This window comes from Bacillus rossius, unplaced genomic scaffold (genome assembly GCF_032445375.1).
Source record: "Bacillus rossius redtenbacheri isolate Brsri unplaced genomic scaffold, Brsri_v3 Brsri_v3_scf738, whole genome shotgun sequence".
In the NCBI taxonomy this organism is placed as follows: domain Eukaryota; kingdom Metazoa; phylum Arthropoda; class Insecta; order Phasmatodea; family Bacillidae; genus Bacillus; species Bacillus rossius.
In genome coordinates, this window is record NW_026962962.1 from 740 (window position 1) to 25,000 (window position 24,261).

The 24,261-nt window shown below is 38.8% G+C and overlaps 2 protein-coding genes across 2 annotated transcripts; one reads left to right on the forward strand and one right to left on the reverse strand.

The window, feature by feature from the left end:
- Positions 1-203: 203 nt before the first annotated feature.
- LOC134545457 (serine/arginine repetitive matrix protein 2-like) lies at positions 204-8,012 on the forward strand. Its single transcript, XM_063388596.1, has 2 exons — positions 204-328; positions 6,783-8,012. Exon 2 carries the CDS (start codon positions 6,788-6,790, stop codon positions 7,730-7,732), a length of 945 nt encoding a protein of 314 aa, XP_063244666.1. The 5' UTR covers positions 204-328; positions 6,783-6,787; the 3' UTR covers positions 7,733-8,012.
- Positions 8,013-22,267: 14,255 nt separating this feature from the next.
- LOC134545456 (serine/arginine repetitive matrix protein 2-like) lies at positions 22,268-23,676 on the reverse strand. Its single transcript, XM_063388595.1, has one exon. The coding sequence runs from the start codon at positions 23,662-23,664 to the stop codon at positions 22,720-22,722; it is 945 nt and encodes a 314-aa protein (XP_063244665.1). The 5' UTR covers positions 23,665-23,676; the 3' UTR covers positions 22,268-22,719.
- Positions 23,677-24,261: the final 585 nt, after the last annotated feature.

Genomic DNA, 24,261 nt, shown 5'->3' on the forward strand with positions numbered 1-24,261 from the left:
AAGTTGGATGCGGAATCATTAAACGATAATTGCTATTGTATAAGTGGGGTCCATTATTCAATCCAGACAGCGTTAATCACGTTTTACCAAAAAACAATTCCGAAATATTACATAATTCATCTCATGTGTTGTCCACGTTCTATGAAAATTTCCAGTTAATCTGCCATTCTCTTAGTTTAACACAAAAAATTTTTTTCCCTACTTTCTCGTTGGTTACTAAGACGACATATTAAATTATTTGTTTTTCGTAGTCACATCAAGATATAAATATCAGTCTATAAATTATCAAGTGTTATGGAATTTACACGATAAATTTTTCATGTAAACTGTAAGTATTATTTAATATGTATTAATCCGTCTTTAATGAAACATTCGACAGGCTACTTCTAAGTTTCAAGTACGAAATGCTGCACCCAGTCTCGTATTGCAATGAAAGTATGTCGGCCATATTGTGGCTGTGTCTCGGGATTGTGAGGAACGGCTTCGATGTAACTTTTTTCACGAAAACTCTCCTCCCAAATGAATACATTGATATTCAGTATGTTCTTGCGGACCTAAATGAACATTGTTTTACCTTTTAGTTTTACTACGAATCAAACAAAAATTGTTATGTTATATATGAACGTGATTGCGAGACCGTTTTCGATATTAAATGTTAAAACCAGCCCAGACCTTCACAGTCCCATCTTTCTAAAGCTAGAGTTGAAGATGTCACGAATGTTCGGGCTCTCGACAGAGTAAAAAAAAAAAATGTTTGTAAAGTCGGTTTACGGACGATAGTTTAACGTAAAGTCATAAAAAACCATTGATGAAATGATTGCATACTTTTATGAATAAAATTGAATAATTTTTCTTGCATTTCAATTTTGTATGGATACAAAGAAGGAGTGAAATGAAATCTACAATTTGATAAATTTACTTTCATTTTCACTCATTCAAATATGTTTATTGCTTTAACGAAGAGATTATTTTAACTATAACTTTTATACATGTTTGCTATTTAACTTCTTCCAATCTGTGTTATTCTGTTAAGGATAGGACGATGATAGGAAAAGTAGGAAACGAACGGGAGTGTTTCAAGTTTAATGTGCCTCGAAAAAGTCAAATCGATGGTTCCAATCGAGTGGATGAGAGATAGATGCGGCGCAAGCGTTCAATGAGCGTAACGGGACACATCGTAACGGGACAATGTGCGTAACGGGACACTTTTTCGTGCGTGCAGCCGGCGTTGATCGATTTATTAGACGTCACGTCAAACAATGTTCTATCCCTCCCTCTCACCCTCGTCAGGAATTGAAATTGTTGCAACGCTCTCGTGTGCATTAACCTCCGCCCCGCCTGTGTCTGTGCTCGTGTCAGCGCAGCGCGTGTTTCTGTGTCGGCTCGCTTCCCTGGGCGCGACGTCACAGCAGCTGGACCGCGAGGCGTGGCTTTAGGGAAATAAGGTGTGACATAACAAGACCAAATTTTAATGGGAATAAAAAATTAATATTTTTTTAATGACCTGATAACGTCTTATAAATCGATGAACGCCGGCTGCACGCACGAAAAATTTGTCACGTTCCGCCTGAGCCGAGCGTGCAAGAACCGGCCAACCACCGTGCGAGAAAATCTTCTATACCGTAATATCAAACAGGTTAGGGAAGGCTTCTTAAATAATTGTTCGTGATTACATTTAAACAAATTATTTAAGTTAAATTTGTAAAAACTGTAAATAATTTTTGAAAATTAAAAAATATGCAATTTTTCATAAATGTTTTCTTATGGCGTTATCACGTAAAATTACCATCCGTAAACCGACTTTACAGACAAACCCCCCCCCCTCCTTTTTTAGCGTTAGATAAGTCTGGTAGTAATTTGAAGTAGCTTGGCTTCTGGGTCGTTTCGGTCGACATTGCAGTCGCCATCATCAGGCAACAGTTACCTACTGGGGTTCTTACAAGTTATCCTGCCTTTATATACTCTCGTCTGAGGGGAAGGCAGTAATTGAACATGTTATTAAATATTTACTGACACACCATGATCATTGTTTAGTTTTAGTTATGGGCTGAGTTCTCAGAAGCCGCGACTCCACACATTTCCCGGGGGGTTTGTTTGGACGCGAGGCGCTAGCAGACTCGGAGGTCATGAATGTGACCTCGCAGTGCTCACCTCTGATCCCGGGGTGGTGGGGTGGCGATACGCCAGGAGGGGGGTTGTTCGGGGTACTCCCCCGTGCATTCACCCCCCCCCCTCCTTTATCACTGTTACTGTGCTTCCTGTGTGAGTGCAGTATCTCCACTATACAACTACCAGCTTTGTTTTACAAAGGTTTTTTTTTTTTTTTTTTTTTAAGTGAAAACTTCTTTAGCCGCGTTGAGCGATTTTTGGTAGGGGCAAAACTGATGGGTTCGCGTCACCGACATGCTAGTGACGTGTTGCGCCAGACTGGCGAATCGCAGCGGCCTGTGTACATGTATACGCATATATAGGTACACTAATACATTGTTTATACTCTACTATATCATGTGGATGGGTAAAATCTTGTGAGTTTCGCATCACCGACATGCTGTAGTAGCACTAAGTGAAGTTAATTTGACCAGGTGAATACATGACCTAGGTCTGACATCACTGGTAAGTCATAGTTAGGTAATGAATTTTTACGTAATTTTTACATACCACTGACATCTGTTGTGACTGAAAAATGATGTAAGGATAAATGATGTCATGGTGACATCGTACTGATATAATACCAAAATCATTTTCTTACGTACGTTTGACGTAGAAATGATGTCATATTACACATTTAAAAACAAAGTTTTAAGTTTTCACTTCTGTTGACAGTCCCCATGACTGGCTATTTTTTTTTATTTAAACGCTAATTTTGATGACAACCCTAGCACGAACTAAGAGCATTCAATTGTGCTTTATACAGTTTTAAAATTATTTTGTGTGTAGACTTGGACATTTATTAATAATTTTTTAAAAATATTTTATAATTAAAAGAATGGATTTTGCGAAACCCTGAAAACTCAGTTGTGGGAAAACACGTTCTTTTTTATTTATTGATGATAATCAAACATTAAGTAATACACGACAAATTCTAGAAACAAACAATTAATTTAAAACTGTGGACAACACGAACACAAGCCAGGGCGACACAAATATTGGCCTTTAAATCTCTAAAAACTATCAACTTAATACTCACTAAATTTATAAGAAATAGCTATTTTATGAAATTTATTTGAAATGTTGAGAAAAAACGAAATTTATCTTTGCCAGCTAGTTATGCAAAAAGTATGTGAAATGTTTTTTTTTTTTTTTTTTTTCATTTTGTGAAAGTTTAGACATAATGTTCGACGGGTTTGACCGTGTAGAACGTAAATATAAAATAATAACTTTGAACTAAGTACCGATGCTTTCCAAGTCCCAATTTTGAGGTATTTTATCGCGAATTAACCAACCAAATTATCATTTGTGTTTCCATGTACAATAGGCGCTGATGTTTTCCAGTGGGACTTCGAACAATTACCTAAATACGAATGCAGATCTTGCTGCACATAATTACTTGTAGCCATCTGTAGTTTTATAAAGTGGTCTGAACCGCTTGAAAATTTTGAATCTTGTGCAATGATGTCTTTGCACAGGATGATTATTGTAACCTATAAACGGTAATTTCTCCAATACCAGAACAAATTATGAAACGCTCTTTTTAATGTAAACAGGGAAACGTCTGTAGCAGTTCATTTGATTTCAAATTCATATCGAAGAATATTGAGCAATATTCACGTGAAATGGAAAACCAAGTATGGTGGGAAACAGTCATGGCTACGACCCTGTATTTTTTAAAAATCTCGGCTACGCTATTAAAGCACAACATGGCGGCGATGACATTCACAGGCGACGAAATTAAACCTATAAACAGTATTTTTTTTTTATAATCCAGTAGGAATTTCCAAACGCTGCGATCAGGGTAAATAAACGAAGGCCTCTAGTGTGAAAAAATTACTTTTGGAACTATATTATTTTATTAATTTTTACAAAAACCGGTTAATAATGATAAATGTTTCCCCTTTTTTGAGGAGGATCAAAAGGGTTATTGTAAATAAGCCTTTGCAATTACCTACCTAATTTAATTATGAACAATTTTTATGTGAGATTGTAGTCTACTTTTACTCAGACTATAACTTTCTTAATACGAAAATATTTAATAATTGTAAGTAGGTAATCATTGTGTCCCTCCTTACGTAAGATCTAATCATCAAGGTAAAGTCATCAGAACATAGTAATTTACGTATTAATTAAAGTATTGTGGCCTGCGGTTTGTGTATGTGTGTTGCGTGTGTTGACACGTGACTTCCACAGTAATCAATGCACTACAGGAGCTACACGGCGGAGCATACCGCAGTATTTTTAAGCAGACCCAACTTCCAACAATGTGAGATTTAGCTGTCGATGGTTGGGTTCTTAAAAGAAGATATAATTTTAATAATAATGGAAAGTCAGTAGTAAAAATTGGCACAGATATACGTCGCAGTTTTGCAAACACTCTATAGTAACTTTGAAGCTAGTGCAGATCACAAAAAAAAAACATGAAGTGTATGGTAAATGTAAAAATGAGTATATGCGAACGATGTAATAGCTTCACCCATCCTAGAGCATCGAAGCAACAACAAGTTGTGAATACTTGTGGAGATGTTGCACTCACACTCGCACACACGTGCTGGAAGTGCAGTACAGAGGAAGGAGAGGCAGACGCAGCAAAACACCAAAAGTTTCGACTTCTCTGTGAATAACCTACCGTGTGAACACGGCCTTCACTTGCGCTCTCTATCTTCTACCCGCCAGCATCGCGACCTTGCTACATGCCAGGCATGTGTGAAGTAGCTCTGGGGCTGGAGGCATGCATTCTCAGCTGAAGTCACACACTATCGAGTCATTGCTCCAGCTTTGAACATAGAGCGCACTTTCACTTGTGGCTGTATATTACCTACCACAACGCTTAGCTTCTCTGCTACATGCCAGATGTTGTGTCGTAACTCTGGGGCTGAAGGAAGCCTGGGTCTTCAGCTGACGTCACACCCTGTCGTACTGCGGTTTAAGCCACGAATCAAGACCACACTTGAACTTGTGATGCATTTTGCCAGGAAGTTAGGATCGAGTCGAAAGATACCACAAAATAGTATTATCTTTGAAAGATTTGTGCAATGGGAGTGCATGACTTGATGTAAGCTTTTGGACATACGCCATTGCTAAGCACATGTATGTCTGAAGAGAACGAAAAAAAAAACACCCACAAATGATGACAGCACCAAAATATTGAACCCAAACACAACAGTCAAAACGAGACAAAAACACGACAAAACAAAAAGACGAAACAAACACAACAGTTTTCTAAAACAGAAACAAACGACGTTTCGGAAACTGCTATCTGCTCCCGTCCTCAGGCAGAGACGCATATGGTACGAAAACACAGGTGCGAATTAAGTGGATAGCAGTTCCCGAAACGTCGCATATTTCTGTTTTAGAAAACTGTTGTGTTTGTTTCGTCTTTTCGTTTTGTTGTGTTTTTGTCTCGTTTTGACTGTTGTGCTGAATTTTTTTGGGTTTAATATTTTTGTTCTGTCATCATTCGTGGTTTTTTTTTCGTTCTGTTAAACATTTTTCTTTGTTTTTCTTTGTTTGTTGACCATATTCCTGTTGTGGAGTATTGTGTGGTGTTTATATCCTGACAACATAAATTTTTTGCTTAATTTGTGTTTTTGTCTTTTTTTGTTTTTTGTAGTTTTCTTCTACAGACATACATGTGCATAGCAATGGCGTATGTCCAAAAGCTTACATCAAGTCACCACAAAAGAGGGAGTGAAATCAGCTGAGAAAGCAACCTCCAGATCTCGTAGACGTCACGCCCAGTCACGTGGTGTCTTTAGTCGTGGCCCCAAGGCGCACTTACACTAGCGGCTGTCTACCACCTGCATCACGTGTATGCTTTATGTCTGGCTGGAGGAAGTGTGTGGCTTCAGCTGACGTCACATCCTGTGTACATTTGTTGCTTTAGAAGAGAAACTATAGCCCACTTACACTAGTTGCTTTCGAAAATGTACCAACTCAGTATCACCCTTTCAGCAGTCATCGAACCATGGCACTCTGTAACACTCAGTAATCCAAAATTAATGTTAGATAAAGTAAATTACCCTTCTCCTAATATTCAGAATTCATCCGCCAATCTCATTATTACTGTTTAAAGATTTCAACCTCAAAGTCTACCTGTTGTTTGATGTCTGACTTAAGAAAGATTGGTTTAAGGATAATAGGTTATGTCACTTAACTTTAGGGAGAATGTCGTATGATGAATGAGTTATAGGAGAATGATACTCCCATAAGTACCAATGCTCAAAAAACATCAACGAAAGTGTGACATGCGTCACCAACAACTGACTAAAGGTGGACTCATTGAAGAAACTCACCTTTCGCATCAGTGTCAAAGAGCCCAAGATTTAGTTGTGGCTTCAGATCACAGCTCGAGTGTGACTGTGCTCTAATTACGATTAGCTTATTAACTGATTGCCTGCAAACAACTACATTTCAATTAACATGCATATTGATACAGTCTTCTCACAGTAATCAACAAACATTTGTGGATGTCATCTTACATTTGTAAAAACATACATTTGTAATGCTATTACGGTTACTTTAGTTAAGGTGTTTTATTTTAGATTCCATCTCGGAGGAAAAACACAGTAAGTTATTGAACGTGTGTTGGTACGTGAGACGAGTGTGGTAGTGGCAGCTCTTGTTCGCAGGCACCATGCGCAGAGAACAGGACCGGAGGGTGACCGAGGCGGTCGCGCGCCTCAGCGCCCCCAGGGGCTGCACACTGCCGGAGATCACCAAGTACCTGCGGCGACAGTACTCGGGCACTCCCAAGAACCTCAGAGTCGTGGTCCAGAGAGCTCTGGACAGGTTCCAGGCGCTGGGACTGGTGGCGCTCAGGAACAAGCGGTACGTGGTCAACTTGGACGGCAGCAGGAAGCTGCTCCTTCCGGACGGCATGAAGTCCGAGGCCCGAGAAGACGACTTTGGTGACCTGCATGCATCTGTGAGCACACGAAGAGCAGCCAAGTGTCGGAGGAGGAGAAGAACAGTGTGTAGAAGGAGAACCTCGTGTAGAAGGAGAGCGTCAAGGAGGAGGCGGGTATGCAAGAGACGCAGACGGCGAGTATGTAGAAGAAGAACCAAGTCAAGAAGAAGAGCGTGTAGGCGGAGGTCGGTGTGTAGAAGAAGGACAAAGTCAAGATGTAGATCAAGAAGGAGGAAGTTGAAATGTCCGCCAGTGTGTAGAAGAAGAACCAAGTCAAGGAGGAGGTCGGTGTGTAGAAGACGAACAAAGTCAAGATGCAGATCAACCAAGAGGAAGTTGGTATGTCCACCAGTGTGTAGAAGAAGGTCCAAGTCAAGAAGAAGAGCGTGTAGGCGGAGGTCGGTGTGTAGGAGTCCCTCAGTGCGTAGAAGAAGATCAAAGTCAAGATGCAGATCGAGAAAGAGGAAGTTGGTTTGCCCGCCAGTGTGTAGAAGGAGTTCGAGGTCAAGAAGCAGAGCATCAAAGTGTAGACCGGTATGCAGAAGACGAACCAAGTCAACATGTAAAAGAACATCTGGGTCTAGGAGAAGGTCAATAACTAGAATGACGACACCAGAAGACCAAGCATGTCAAAACAAGGAAGAAAGGAACTGTGTGGAAAGAAATCAATAGTGAAAGTAACTATAAGTATGTCCACGATGATAGTGTAGGGTATTCATTAAAGTTGAAGGTTGATCAAAGTTCATGGTAGACAAAATATGACTGCAAATAACACATTCTTCAAGTAAAAAATAACTCACCTTTACCATATGTATGTGATGTATCACAACATTTTTAACTGTTTTGATATTTTGATTTATGTCGTAATGATGCAGCTATTTAAATATATATTTATTTAGTTTACGGAAAAGATTTCTATGCTTGAATGTTTAAAATAAATGTCTCTCCTAAAGTATTGTGCTTGATACTTGTCGATCGTAACCATAGCTCACACCTTACCAATGTTCTTACGAACGGATCGAATCAAAGATCAATAGTTTACCTTAACCTTATCAGGCATGACTTGCAAATTTTAATTTTCACCTCCTTACTGTTGGGGATTTCTAATTAGGAAAATAAATAAGCTAAGGTATTGTCTTTGTCGAAGTGCTGGAAAAATATTATTGTTTTCTGGTCTTTCGAGTACATCGCAATTAGTCAAATGATTATAAATTTATATGAAGGAATTATTTGGATTGCGATGTTTCAATAATATGTCATTGAAGCTACAATTGTTTGGTTTTCCGTATTAATTTAAAGAAAACTTAGGTCCATACTCACATTTATATATGCCATGTTTCTGAAATGGTCACAGATTCGTATGGTTTACGTATAGAAACTTATCTCGAGATCTATAACCATTTTATAATCATAAAATTGCCATTTGTGAACATTATAGATGTTTGGCGATAAATAAACAACATAGAGATAACTAAACTTTATATTATCGCAAAATTGTCAGACATATCAATTGATACGCATTTATACGAAATTGTTTGTTCATTATTGGGATTTTTTTTATCTTTTTCCTTACTTTTAGAGGGAAATATTGGCTAATTGAATTTGGTGTTTAAAAAAAATCACTGTGTGTGGTATAATTAAATCTACACACGTGACCTTTTTACCTAAAGGGCCCTTGATATTGCCCACTAAATCATTAATTTGTTTGAAGTCTCCGTACGCAACACTTTCCTTTTTGTTTTTGTTTTTAATGATTAACTCTTTAGTAGAGTTTAGTACCGAATAGGGCACAATTTTCACCACGAATATGGGTTTAAATGAGGTATTTGGAACCACATAAATTACTGCGCAGGAGCTCGTATATCTGGAGGATGTCAGATTCCGTTAACTTATTCAAAAGTGGTAAACAAAACAAAGAGAGATTGTATATTGCATAGTAGGTTACGTAACAATTTTTTTTTAAATAACATACGATGTCAAGTTACTTGAAAAATCAATTCATTCTGTTAACTACAAAAACCTTTGTTATTTGGAGACATAATCCAAAATTAAATATATAAAAGGAATCATCCATATTCATTAGTATTTAATTCTTTTTTTATCTCTTGACAATCGACCAAGCTGTTAGGGTGTGAGAGTTTCTAATAACCGGTCTTGCGCCTTAAGTTTCTGAATGCGGTGCCTGTGCCAACCAACTTCTGACGTCACAGCGGCTATCTTAAATGACCTTGACCTTTGACCTTGACTTTCAATATTTGGAAAAAAAATTCCAAAAAATACCTGAAAAGTCACCAAAATTCACCAAAATTTCAAGTTATTAGGGGAAAATACTGCCAAAAAATCTAATATATATTATATATAAATTCAAACATTCCTTTTTTGAGAGAAAAATTCCCGTTTTAGGGACATTTCCCATTTTCCCCCCAAAATGTTACAGACTTGAAACATCCCGATTGAAGCTTACATTGCCCATTTAGAAGCCTCCAATAAGCCTCGTGTGGGGAGCTTTGACATTGACCTTGACCTCAGCCGCCTTTTTGCAAAATAGTTACGGACGCCAGCTTGAAAATCCGTAATTTCAATGCTAGAAATTCGGGAATATTTAAAAATGTATAAAAACATTATTTATTAAAATTTGAATAAAAATAACTTCCGCCACTTTAAAAATTGTCCGCCATATTTGAAATTCGTAATTACCATCCAATTTTAATGAAGAAATTTTTTAAATTCATAAAATGTATTTAATTAAGTTTTAATAAAAATATAACTTTACCATGTAGTCCTCGGTTAAAAACGGTGAGGTCACTCGATTAAAAATGGCGAAAGATCGATCCTTCCTCCCACAGAAGCCACCGGCAGACTGACCTCCCACAACTAATGCCGAGGTAGATATTACGTCAGCCAGTATGATGTCACGGCGGCCATCTTTATTTCTTCTTCTGGAAACCGCCATCTTGGATCCGATATATTGTTTTCATCTGATAGTGTGTGTTGCCGTCATATTAATTTAATTTTTACTGGTTAGAGTTCAGTAATTATTTATTTTCAGGGCGCCCCACCATCTTGTTGATGTCTTGCCCGCCATCTTGAAAATCTTTAATTTTTAAGCTATAAAATCGAGAAAAAAAAGAAGCTAGAATCGATCGATTCCTGTCCACGCTTTGATACCAGGCAATACAGAGTTAATAACATTTAGAAAATGGGAAGATCAAGGAAACAATAAAAAAAAAAAAACACATCAATATCACATGAAACAGCAGGACAGAGAAGTGCCAGTTCCTCATGATGTAGGTACCATGTGATCGTTACCCATTCACCAACATTGTTTTTTTTTTCCTTGTCGTGAGTAGAAAAATAACTTTCGATAAATGCGAGGTAAAAAGTATTCGCGTACGAATAGTCGAAGTACCTAAATTCAAGCATGTTAACCACAAAGTTTTTAAATAATTCTCGAGGCTGGAAACAGAGGCCCGTCTGATGCCGGGAGAGACTTGCCTGCGTGCAGAAGTGTCGGGTGGCATAGCTCGAGGTCTTGCTTCCTGCCGGCACGGCAACACGTGGTGGTGCATGTGGCGTACTTGTTGCAAGTTCTTACGGAACCTGAGTGGAAAACTGGCCTACGAATGTAAACATTTGCGCCCCGAAAATGTTTTGTAGTGCATTGACCAGAGTCCAACCGAGGCCATATGCCACAAAAAAAAAAAAAAAAAAAAAAAAACACCGCCCCGAATGAGAAACATTAATTCTTAATACAGTCCAAAATGTTTCCCATCCAACAGATATTTTTTCAACGAAGTTCAACGAATATTTTTAACAGGCCATGTCCAATGTCAGGCGTTTAGATCAGTGTCTTCGAACCAAGAGCCCAGTCATGTACAATCCCAAGCGTATAGGCCAAGTTTTTACGAAACCAAATGACTGATTTTTTCAATAATTGTTATACTTTCAAACACGTAATGACCTATTTCAAGCAGAAAAGATTGTTCGAACTGTCAGACCAATTGTTATGAACGCGAGAGACCAGACTGTGATGCCAGGTTCGGAGCTGGCTGGCGGCACCGCACGGCCACTGACGTGACGCGCCGTTCACTGCCGTAAGACATACCGCGCGTGCCTGGCCTGATTACAAGGGTCCTCGCTACCCCCTACCCCCTCCGCTCCCCGCGCTTTTATGTGTCGCCGAGCTGCCTTGGTAATCCTGCGGGCCGCCGCGTGGAGTAGCGTGAATGGGCGACGCCTTTCTCGATGTTTCAAGCGTCGGGTCGGCCCAGGATGACGCGACACGTCACAGCTGCTCTCGTCGGTTCTGGAAAGACGACCCACGACTACTTAAGAAACGACGCTGGCTTCCACGTGAGTACCGAGCGAGTTCTGAGAGTTCCGCGAGTGAAGGGAGGCGCGACATCGGCGAAGAGGGTGAGAGACCCCCTCGAGAGTGGCGCGACGCGGAGCGACGGGATCGAGAGAGTGCGACTGAGTGGCGCGAGACTGTGAGTGTGGACAGGCGCGGGGTGAGGGGCGAACCACTGTCGAGCCTGGCTCCAGTGAGGAGTGCGAACTGTGGAATTTGACAGGCATTGAGTGACTGGTGAATAAACATTTTTAAAAGCCAGTGATTAGTGATCGGTCATTTTTAAGTACAATTATTTATTATTAATGTAAATATTAGTGTTCAATAAAACTGTAATAATACTTAATTGGTCTATCCCTTACGAACCCAGTTCTCCACACATAGGTCGTAACAATATAATACAAAACCAAGAGGTTTTGATTAATTACATATGCAGTCCTGACGATAAATCCACTACTTGCATTTAATGAAAAATACATCGCTTTGGATAAAAATTCAACTCAGGAGGACACGATCGCGTCACACGGATGCAACTGGTAGGGTACTGCGAGAACTCAGCCTTAGTTAGAAATCCGATTACGAGAATAAAACAATCATTTTTAAAATACAAATAATATATTTTTTTAATTTTATACAACTGCTGGTTAAACAAGTCGTTGTTGTATGTAGCCAACTTGAGTATGAAGTCTACTTCGTGAGGTGCAGTAGTTTCCTTGACTAATCGATGATATCAGTAATCTCAGGCGATCAACCAATACGTCAGAATCTTTCCATTAAGTATAATCAATCTCTTCTGCTATCTTCATTTTCCTGGAGTGTTTGTTATTAATATTTTTAAGATCACTATCGTCCCAGTTATCATCGTAAGCTTGATCAGAATAATTAATCTTATCATGTCGTTTCCATCTTTTTGGTTTCAGTGCATTATTCTTGATAGCTTCAAACTATTCTACTATTTTGTTCTAATTTTCTGTAAAGCTGTTGCTTTTGCAATGATTTCCAGTAATATTATTATTTAATCCTCCAGCTTGAGTGACAGTAAATGCATCAGATAATTTTATAGGAATATCAGATCCGCCTTGACTCATCTTAAGAAACGTGTAATCATTTTCTTCCTGTAGTACTGTATCTTGGTGCCACTTCTTTGATGCTGGGATCTCATTACATTTCAATATAGACGATGCGGATGTCAAGTGTGATGATTTTTGCCAATTCCACATACATTCGGTTTAAACACAGACTTACGATCTGCCACAATGATACGATCTCGTCACAGGGATTCAATCTGTCGCAGGATTCGATCCCAGTGACGAGATAGTATACCTGCGATGAGATCGTATCATTGTGGCAAGATCGCATCCCTGTGGTGAAGTCGTATCCATGAGATAGTATCGTGTGACATATCGTAACCCTTAAATGAGATCGTATCCCTGCGATGAGATCGAATTCCTATGATGAAATCGATTCCCTCGATAACATCGAATCCATGTGATACGATTGTAACACTCCACATATAATTTTGATCCAAATGTGCTTACTTTTTGTCACATTTGTGTCCTTTTTGTGTACTGTAAGTGTCCTGTGAGTGTACTGTGTGGCCAGTGTTTGTACTGTGTGTTCATTAGATGTACTGTGTGTGTATTGTGTGTTCATTGAGTGTGTGTTCATTATGAGTCCAGTGTTTGTACTGTATGTTCATTGCATGTACTGTGTGTGTATTGTGTGTTCATTGAGTGTGTGTTCATTATGTGTCCAGTGTGTGTATTTTGTGTCCATTGTGTGTCCAGTGTGTGTGTATGTACTGTATGTTCTTTGAGTGAGTACTAGTAATATATGAATGTATGTCCGGCGCCAGGCTTTCGCAGGTAGTTACAGTGGTGCCGACTGCCATCTTGGATTGTGACGTCATGGCGGCCATATTAGATAACTTTGACCTTGAACCCGACGTCCATCTTGGATCCGACATCTTGGATCCACCATATTTAAATCAAGCGCACCACTCACTAATACTGCACTTTTCGATATGCACACCATCTTATATGTGTATGATGTCATCGTTGCACTTTTCGTTACGGTCGCCATATTGAATTCTACTAACATGTACGCCATCTTGGATCTGATTTCACAGCCATTTTTTTCGATTCTGACATCATGTCCGACATTTTGTTTTCGTTTGCTGGAGGCCGCCCTCTTGGATGACGATACGGCCGCCATGTTGTTTTCGTCTGCTGAAGGCCGCCATCTTGGATACCGACTTCTTTGTTTCCTCTGTTTATGCCTAGAGAGCGCCTGCATCGCTCTGTCTAATCACATAATTTCGATGTTCTATTATGTACCAGAGTTGATATGTTCATTAAAGAAGTATTAAATTTAATTTTTTATGCAAAATACATTAGAAGTGCTGTGATTCGAACCATCGTAGATCTGACCTCTATGTTGGAAAACATAGGCCTTTAACCGGTCGGCCATTGAGACATTTATCAGACTGAGAATTAAATAAGGTATATAAAACTAACACACATATTCACACTTGTAATTTTTTTTTTAATACGAAGGAATAATGGCATCGCTAGTCCTAGGACAGAACCGCCATCTTATTTTCAGTACTTGCTACCAGGAGCGCTAGTTAACACACATCACCTACTAGAGGACGTCGAACCATCTTGTTTTCAATACTTGTCATTAGGAGTGCTAGTATCACATATTACACATGCCATATGTTAGAGTGTGTTGTCACCATATTAGTTTAATTATTAGCATCCGCCATCTTGATACTTGTATGCCAACTTGGAAAATCGTAATTATTTAGCTTGAAATTCGGGGAAAATTCCAAAATCTATTACAAAATCTGAACTTAATAGGTTACAAGTCTACGAGGCTACAATTCTACGAGGCTACAAGTCTACGAGGCTACAAGTCTACAAGCCTACGTGATTACGTGACTACTTGGCTCTGTCTTGGACTCCATTCAGATGCGAGAGTTAATTTATATCATGCGAAAGGAAATTGCTGTAAGTAATCCCGATTCTTGCCAACATCAGATGACGTCACATGTTGCATGCAAGTAAATATAATTTATTTATTTTATGTGGGATGCGGGATGCTCACTAACGATCGCAAAAGAAGGAAGAGTTCGTTAGACACCAAGGAGAAGGAAGTTTATCCTTCATTTTAGTGCTTTTCAGCTGTCTCAACACTTTGTATTTGACTGAGTAATGGATGATTTTTTGTGTGAATTCCACCTGATAAAAATATTTTTAGTAATATTTTTTGATAGAAAAAAATTCACAATTTTAATGTACCTCAAAATAACACTACGTGACTCATTAAGTAAAATATTTCGTGCATAGATCGATTTCTCAGAAATAACCAGATGCTCTACAGAATATTTGCACAAGTCGCGACAGAAATAATAAAGGAGCACATGAAGAATACCATCAAAATATTGGCGGGAATAATCAGGTGTACACGGAGGACTATCAATTTATGCAAAGTTATATAGTTTATTACTAACTTCAAACGAAAAAAAAAAAATATTGTGAAGTGCCTCAAGATTTACAGAAAAATAAATGGACAGTAAATATTTTGCAGCTAAAGTTTAAATAACTTAATGTATTTAAATCATATTCTCTGTATTATTTAATTATGAGATACGAACAAACACTGTGTTTGTGAAATTTTTGGACTACGAATTCTTGTGTCCATGTCTATTATTGTTTTATTTATTTGAAGGTGACCTTGGTATTGACCTGTGGTCATCCTTCATGTAAACAATTTTTAGTTTGTTATTTCAAATCCACTTGATTAAGTAGTGATTTTTTTGCTCCATGCCGCCTTTTGGCGGTCTTTGTGTGACATGAGACATCCAGGCCCGTGGTTGACTAATTCCCCATAACTTCTGCAACATGAGTGAAGGTGGGTTTACGATTGAAAATTAAGAATTAAGACTTAAGACTTAGTCGTGTACTTACCATATGACTCTATGTAAACTAGTGGAATGGTTTATGATTGTCGTGTGTGAATTTTGACGGGACGTGTGCGAACCATATGATGACTTAAGACTTAACAGAAATGGTTATATTTTATATGTTTCGTTAAGACTTAAGGAAGCGACCAATCACAACAAACCGGAACCTTTCAACCGGAAGTTTATGTCTTATTATTCGACCGAGCGAGGCAGTATTTTGGGTTAGAATTCGTATATTTGTCATTTGTAATCATCATCCATTTCGAAAAATAGATATCCCATTTGTCAATAACCTATTTCAAACCTGCTTCTCCGTTTCGAACAATGGCCGACCATGTGTTTTGTGCTGTGATTGGTTAGAATTAACGACTTCTATGTCAATCATAAACTGGAAAATGTAGTTTTGACTTAATCGTGTGTTCGATGTTAAGTTATAATTCTTAAGGAAATCAATCGTAAACCCAGCTTGAGTCTTTCTCCTCCTCCTCTTGTGGCCTCAGGATGCTGCCGGCAATGTCAGGAAAAATCTCTGCAATAAATTTTATTTTCGGCATGAAGCATGTTTGCGCATGAATTCCCCCCCCCCCTTTTTTTTGGACCTCTACACATCCATCATCGCATCGAAATTCTACTTGTTTTAATATAAAGTAAGGACATTTAATTGTGAAATTTAATTGTTTATAAAAAGGTAAAAACAAAGATTTTCATATTTGTCCATACTCCTAGTTAAGTGTAATTGCCTCAGTGGTGTAACAAGTGGTTTTTTAAAAAAATATTGTTATTGTAGTAGATAATTAAAGTTTTTGAAAGGCCCTCGAACTATATTATGTAAGTTATATCGAAGTCAGTATGTAACATAAAATACCCAGAACAGATATCAGAATATATGATACAGTTATTATATTTAATAATAAATGGTCGCATGACCTCTAAAGTATTTTACTTTTTAAAACAAGCTTGAAATCTTTTTTTTTCTTTAAGTATTAATTTCTTAACACCCTGTTGAGATAGCACTCTGTTGTATGAGCCAAGTGATGAATCAGTCGGCGCATATTTTTTAACCTGATACTTATCTCTACACATGTAGGACGGAGTGCCTCTGAGTCCAGATCTCTGGGCATCTCTGCTGTGTCTTTTGTGAGGCGAACCTAGCAAAGCAAGGCCACCGGCAGAATGTTCATATTCGTGTTGGAAATTGTGCCCCATTCGGTAGTATACTCTAATAAAGAGATAATCATTAATCACAAAAAAGGAAAGTGTTGCATACGGGTAGGCCTGCTTCACACAAATTTAATGATTTAGTGGGCAGTGCAGGGGCGTAGCCAGGGGGAGGGTTTTAGGGGTTCAAACCCCCCCCGAAATATTCAAAATATCTCATTAATATATACTGAAATATTAACACTTGTTCCACGGTAATTGCTCACTATTACAACAATGTTTTGAACATGCCGCGCTGCCGCCGCACGCCGCCGATTATCCAATGACACTGCCCGCATCATCGTATTCGTTTGGTAACCTTAGACTTGATTTCGTGTTGTAACCCGCGCCGCGCATGCATCCGTTGCGTGCAATCAGCTCGGCTATCGCCAGTCTCCACCGATCCCTTGCCACCGATCACTGAATCTGTGTACCGTGTACTGTGAAGTGTGGACAATTGGACATAGTTATTTGTGTGATCATTGCTCTGGCTGTGATTTCACTTCGAGTAACTTAAGTGGCCACTGGCCATATTACAGGAGTAAGTAAATTGTAATCTTCTTTACTTACTATAAAATTAATTCGCTTCCCGCTTTTGTCTGGTTGTCTCTATAGCTGTTAGTTTGCAACTCTGTACGCCTAGATCTTCTAAACTACTCAACTTATGTTAAGGCTGTAAGGGTATATTATCGTAATATACATATACACCTTTAGAGAAATTCGAAACTTCATTCGGTGAACAGTTCCAGTCGCCGAGAAGCCATCGTGGATTAGAAAGTTGTTTTGTTTACATCAAATTTTTATTTTTTTTTTGTTTGCTGATTTCGCTTAGAAAACTTTGCTAATTCTATTTTAATATTAATTATATAAGAGTAAAATTACGTTTTTTATAACCTTGTGTTTTGTAAAACTATGAATCAGTAACGGCTTTGTTTGGAGTTTCGGGCTCGCTGCATGTGACTGGTCCTCGTCGCGGCGGGCGGCATTTCAAATGTTTGAATAAAGCTGGAATCACAATACCACGACGGCTCCGACACGACAGGTCCGACAAGCTCAATAGCCAATGAAATGCAATGTCACCGTGACGTCACTCCGTCAGAAAACGCACCCCGACGGCCCGCAACGAATAGATTTTATTTCTAATTCCGTCGTGTCGTACGGCCCGACAGAAAACAAAACGGCAACGGAAAGGAAACAGTACGGAACTAAATTTCAAAAATATTTACCTACTTCGTAATTTTGTTTAACATGCGAGTGAGTTTTATATCTTGCCTTCATCTGTTTGTACAAATTTAATCGTGTTTATGGTTAAAGTTGTTATTGTAGATTGGTGAAGTTTGAATTTAATAATGAATGAGTTTAGCGAATAACTAAATATTAATAAAGTTAAGGCTGAATCTATTTTGTAAGGCATTAGGTTGAAAAACTGCCATAATTATCCTAACAAATAGCGAGAAAAAAGCATGGGCTGTAATAGCATCATCTGTTTCTCTTTCAATTATTTTTTTAAACGTCAGATATACTTTATTTTATGAAAATAATTTGTTTGGAACGATTTGCCGACAGCCAAATCAGAAATCGTCGGGTTGAATATTGTCGTGGCATTGTGACCCTAGGCTATTAAATCTGTCGTGCTGCAATGCTGTACGACGGTTTGTCGGGCCTGTCGTGTCGGACCCGTCGTGGCATTGTGATTCCAGCTTAATAGTGCCGCGGCCCATGGCATGCTGAGACTTTAAAACATCAAAAAGTTTTGATTTGTTCCTTTGAAACTTTTAGCGTCTCCCGCATTAGGGGAAGCTTAATTTTGAACAAATAATATGTGAAAAGTGGTTTGTTATGCCAAAATACAGTAAAACAGTGCGGGTTAAGTGAAATTTGGCTGCACAAATTAATGCAAGAAATTTCATGATTCGGTGACGTAAATATTTGTAAGCTATATTTGGCCGTATTATACATGCATATTATAGTAGAGAAAATTCTAGAAAGATTTGTAATGATGTCGTAAAAAAAGTTTCTTTTTTTTTCCATATTGAATGTTAATTAATAGTATACATAGCAAATGCAATGTTCTTTAATGTTATTTCTGACGTGATAATGTCTTATACCTCGATGAACGCTGGCTGCACGAACGAAAAAGTGTCCCATTCCGTTTGAGCCGAGTGTTTCCATTGTCGTGGTTTACATTGTTTATTACAAAAATAAAAAAACCTTAAAATTAACGAGTGCGAATAAATGTTACATTTATCGAAAAAAATGTAATTTACAACTTACTCCTTCTTTGTATTATACAAAATAATGATAATTCAGTGATATAATAATTAAATAATTCAATTCAGACGACTCGCGCGGTTAGCACATAGCACTGTTGCTGTAATGTACTTAATGAATAATTTCAGTTACATTAATTTTAATATTAACTCTTATTATTTAGTTGTAATTTTTATTTTTCTTTCTAGGTACGAGTTTCATGTTGTCGAGAAATGGAGGGAAAAAAAAGAAAAGGCGATAAGTTTAAGGGTATGGACTACTGGAAAAAGTGGTGTGGTCAAGCGGTTTCCAGTAAGGAAACACATTTGGCTACTGAAACTACAACAAGCTTGCGCGCTGCTGGTAATGAGACTGTGGTGGCAAGTGAGCCTTCGACCTCAGTTACAGAATCGAACGACAAAGTCGAGTCAGTGGCACCTGTGACCTCAGTTACAGTATCTAACGACGAATTCGAGTCAGTGGTGCCTGCAGCCTGTTTAATGGGTACGACCAACCAGCCTACGTTTATTCAGGAACCGACCAGCTTGCCTGTTTCATCATCATCTCATCCTGTAGCTAAACTGGACGTTGGTTTTTATTCGAATCAAGATGAAATGGTGAATGAATATATAAAAGTCCAAATTTTAAAAGTCCCTTGGACCCCACCCAAAGATTATAAGTTTCCCATTTCCACAAAACGAAATTTGCGCTTTCAACTTAAATGGATAGAGAGATTCCCCTGGTTGTCATATTCTGAATATAAAAGTGGAGCATTCTGCAGAATTTGTGTTGTAATGGGACGTTCACTTGAAGGTAAAGGCAGCCATCAGCGAATTGGCCAGCTTGTAACCGAGCCATTCTGCAAGTGGAAAAATGCATTAGAAATATTTGAAACTCATGCAAAAACAGGATATCACAAGAGAAATTTGGAACTTGCAGAAAACTTTCTTAAAGTAACATCTTTGCAGGCTTTTTCAGTCAGTGAGCAGTTGTCTTCTGAGAGAAAGAGGCAGCAAGAAGAAAACCGAAAGAAATTAATCCCTATCGTAAAAGGAATAATTTTTTGCGGTAAACAAGGCATCCCATTAAGAGGTAAAATAGATTCTGGGCGGATTGTACCAGAGCCTGATCAACCACTGCAGAATGATGGTAATTTTCGGGCACTGTTGCGGTACGGAGCTGAGTCTGGGGATAAAGATCTTTCTGAGCATTTGGCCACTTCTCAGAAGAATGCTCTTTACACAAGCCCTCAGATCCAAAATGAAATAATAGACATTTGTGGTGAAATAATTCAACATAAGATAATCGAAGAAGTAAAGAAAGCCCGATTATTTGCTATTCTCGCTGACGAAACTACTGACATCTCGCGTGTGGAGCAAGTCTCGCTGTGTTTGCGATATGTTGATTTGAAGGATGTTGAACATCATAAAGTTAAGGAGATGTTTCTCGAGTACATTCCTACTGTTGATGTCACAGGATCCGGCCTAGCAAATCTAATTATTACAGCTCTGAAAAAGCATGGGCTTGAGTGTTCTCATGTGGTTGGTCAAGGTTACGATGGGGCTGCAGCTATGAGTGGGTATTTGCACGGGGCCCAAGCTTATGTTCGTCGAGAATGTGCTCTTGCTCTTTATGTACACTGTAGTGCACACTCTCTCAACCTTGCAATTGCTGACTCATGTTCACAAGCAGATATCCGAAATTGTGTTGGGATTGTACAGTCTGTCGGTTCGTATTTCAGACATTCCGCTCAACGCACTGCTGTTTTGAAAGACAAAATTCGAGAGTTGTTACCCGCCGATCACCAAAAAAGCCTGCTTGTAATGTGCGAAACACGGTGGGTCAACAAGCATGAAGCTGTCATGAGATTCAAAGAAATTTATCCAGCGATTGTCAATGCTCTCGAAGAACTCCAATCTAGCCATAATAAGGAAACATCACAACAAGCCGTCCAAATGCTTAACACACTTCGATCTTCGAATTTTGTGATGTCCTTAGTGATTCTTGAGAAAGTCATGAGCTATACATTGTCGTTATCCAAACAGCTGCAAACAGCTAACACCGACCTGATTACAGCATTCAGCCATGTGGATGATGTTATTAATACCTTGCAACTTCTGAGGAATAAAGTTGATGACGAGTATCCTCATATTTTTGAAGAAGCAAAGGTTTTGCTCGAAGAAAATGGCGGTATACTGCAGATGCCACGCATAGTCGGAAGGCAGTTGAACCGCTCAAACATTCCTGCGTCTGATACATGCTCGCATTACAAAATAAATTTCTTCATCCCATTCCTTGACCATACCATTCAACAATTGAACGAAAGGTTTACGAAGCACCGTAAAGTAGTGACTGCACTTTCTGGTATCTTGCCATCAAATTTCGCAGCCAGTTCTGAAATTGAAGAGGCAGTTTGTATGTACTCTTCAGTGCTTCCCGAAAGAAGTACATCTGTAGTCAAAGCAGAACTAGATGTGTGGAAAGCAGTGATGACAAACACCTCCCCTACTCCAAAATCTGCTTTGGAATGCCTAGATAAGTGCGATCAAAAACTATATCCAAATGTTTACACATTGCTACAAATTTTGGCTACCATACCTGTTTCCACTGCTACCCCAGAAAGGACGTTTTCAAGCCTAAGGAGACTGAAAAACTACTTACGCAACACAACCAGTGAAAACAGACTGAACGGTTTGGCTCTTATGAATATACACTATGGGGCAGAAATAGATGCGGATGAAGTAGTGGACATATTCAAAATGAAAAACAGAAGAATAATTCTATAAGTGTAATTGTGTATGCAGTATGCACTTTCTATTCACGTGTATATTAATGTTGCATTGTTTTGTCATTTTATTTTGTAAACCCCCCCCAAAACTGAAATCTGGCTACGCCCATGGGGCAGTGTCAAGGACCGTTTTCATATAAACGCCATGTATGTACATTTAATTATACTTCACACAGAGCATTTCTTAACACCTAATTTAAGATGCCAATATTTCCCTCTAAAAGTAAGAAAATTTTAAAAACATTTCTCAATAATGAACAAACAATTTCGTATAAATGCATATCAACTGATATGTAAGATTATTTTGCGATAACATAAAGTTTAGTTATTCCTATGTTGTTTATTTATCGCCAAACATCTAAAATGTTCACAATTGGCAATTTTATAATTTTAAAATGGTTATAGATCTCGAGATAAGCTGCTATACGTAAACCATACGAATCTGTGATCATATCAGAAACATGGCATATAAATGTGAGTGTGGACCTAATATTTCTTTAAATTAATACGGACAGCAAATAAATTGTAGCTTCAATGGCATATTATTGAAACATCGCAATCCAAATAATTACATCATAGAAATTACCGATCAATTGCCAACTGACTAATTGCGATGTACTCGCCATACCAGAAAAAATTATTTTTCAAACGCTTACATAAACAGTGTTATTTCTCAAATTAACAACCCCAATTGTAAGGAGGTAAAAATTAAAATTTCATGCCTGATAGGGTTAAGGTAAACCATTGATCTTTGATTACATCCGTTCGTAAGAACATTGGTAAGGTGTGAGCTATGGTTACGATCCACAAGTATCAAGCACAATACTTTAGTAGAGACATTTATTTTAAACATTCAAGCATAGAAAGCTTTTTCGTAAACGAAATAAAAATATATTCAAATAGCTGTATCATTACGACATAAATCAAAATATCAAAACAGTTAAAAATGTTGTGATACATCACATACATGTGGTAAAGGGGAGTTATATGTACCGTAATTGAAGAATGTGTTATTTGCAGTCATATTTTGTTTACCAAGAACTTTGGTCATCTTTCAACTTTAATGAATACCCTACACTTGCATCGTGGACATATAGTTACTTTCACTATTGATTTCTTTCCACACAGTTCCTTTCTTCCTTGTTTTGACATGCTTGGTCTTCTGGTGTCGTCATTCTAGTTGCTGACCTTCTCCTAGACCCAGATGTTCTTTTACATGTTGACTTGGTTCGTCTTCTGCATACCGGTCTACACTTTGATGCTCTGCTTCTTGACCTCGACCTCCTTCTACACACTGGCGGGCAAACCAACTTCCTCTTTCTCGATCTACATCTTGACTTTGATCTTCTTCTACGCACTGAGGGACTCCTACATATCGACCTCCGCCTACACGCTCTTCTTCTTGACTTGGACCTTCTTCTACACACTGGTGGACATACCAACTTCCTCTTGGTTGATCTGCATCTTGACTTTGTTCGTCTTCTACACACCGACCTCCTCCTTGACTTGGTTCTTCTTCTACACACTGGCGGACATTTCAACTTCCTCCTTCTTGATCTACATCTTGACTTTGTCCTTCTTCTACACACCGACCTCCGCCTACATGCTCTTCTTCTTGACTTGGTTCTTCTTCTACATACTCGCCGTCTGCGTCTCTTGCATACCCGCCTCCTCCTTGACGCTCTCCTTCTACACGAGGTTCTCCTTCTACACACTGTTCTTCTTCTCCTCCGACACTTGGCTGCTCTGCGTGTGCTCACAGATGCATGCAGGTCACCAAAGTCATCTTCTCGGGCCTCGGACTTCATGCCGTCCGGAAGGAGCAGCTTCCTGCTGCCGTCCAAGTTGACCACGTACCGCTTGTTCCTGAGCGCCACCAGTCCCAGCGCCTGGAACCTGTCCAGAGCTCTCTGGACCACGACTCTGAGGTTCTTGGGAGTGCCCGAGTACTGTCGCCGCAGGTACTTGGTGATCTCCGGCAGTGTGCAGCCCCTGGGGGCGCTGAGGCGCGCGACCGCCTCGGTCACCCTCCGGTCCTGTTCTCTGCGCATGGTGCCTGCGAACAAGAGCTGCCACTACCACACTCGTCTCCCGTACCAACACACGTTCAATAACTTACTGTGTTTTTCCTCCGAGATGGAATCTAAAATAAAACACCTTAACTAAAGTAACCGTAATAGCATTGTAAATGTATGTTTTTACAAATGTAAGATGACATCCACAAATGTTTGTTGATTGCTGTGAGAATATTATATCAATACTCATGCCAATTGAAATGTAGATGTTTTCAGGCAGCCAGTAAATAAGCTAATCGTAATTAGAGCACAGTCACACTCGAGCTGTGATCTGAAGCCACGACGACTAAATCTTGGGCTCTTTGACACTGATGCGAAAGGTGAGTTTCTCCAAAGAGTCCACCTTTAGTCAGTTATTGGTGACGCATGTCACACTTTCGTTGATGTTTTCTGACCATTGGTACTTATGGGAGTATCATTCTCCTATAACTCATTCATCATACGATATTTTTCCTAAACTCACAATGGACCGTAACAAATCTTTCTTAAGCTATTTAGGAAATATAAGTGGCATTTAAATTAAATATGGTCCAAAATAAAAATTGGTTTTTGACTTTTGGGAGAATGAAATAG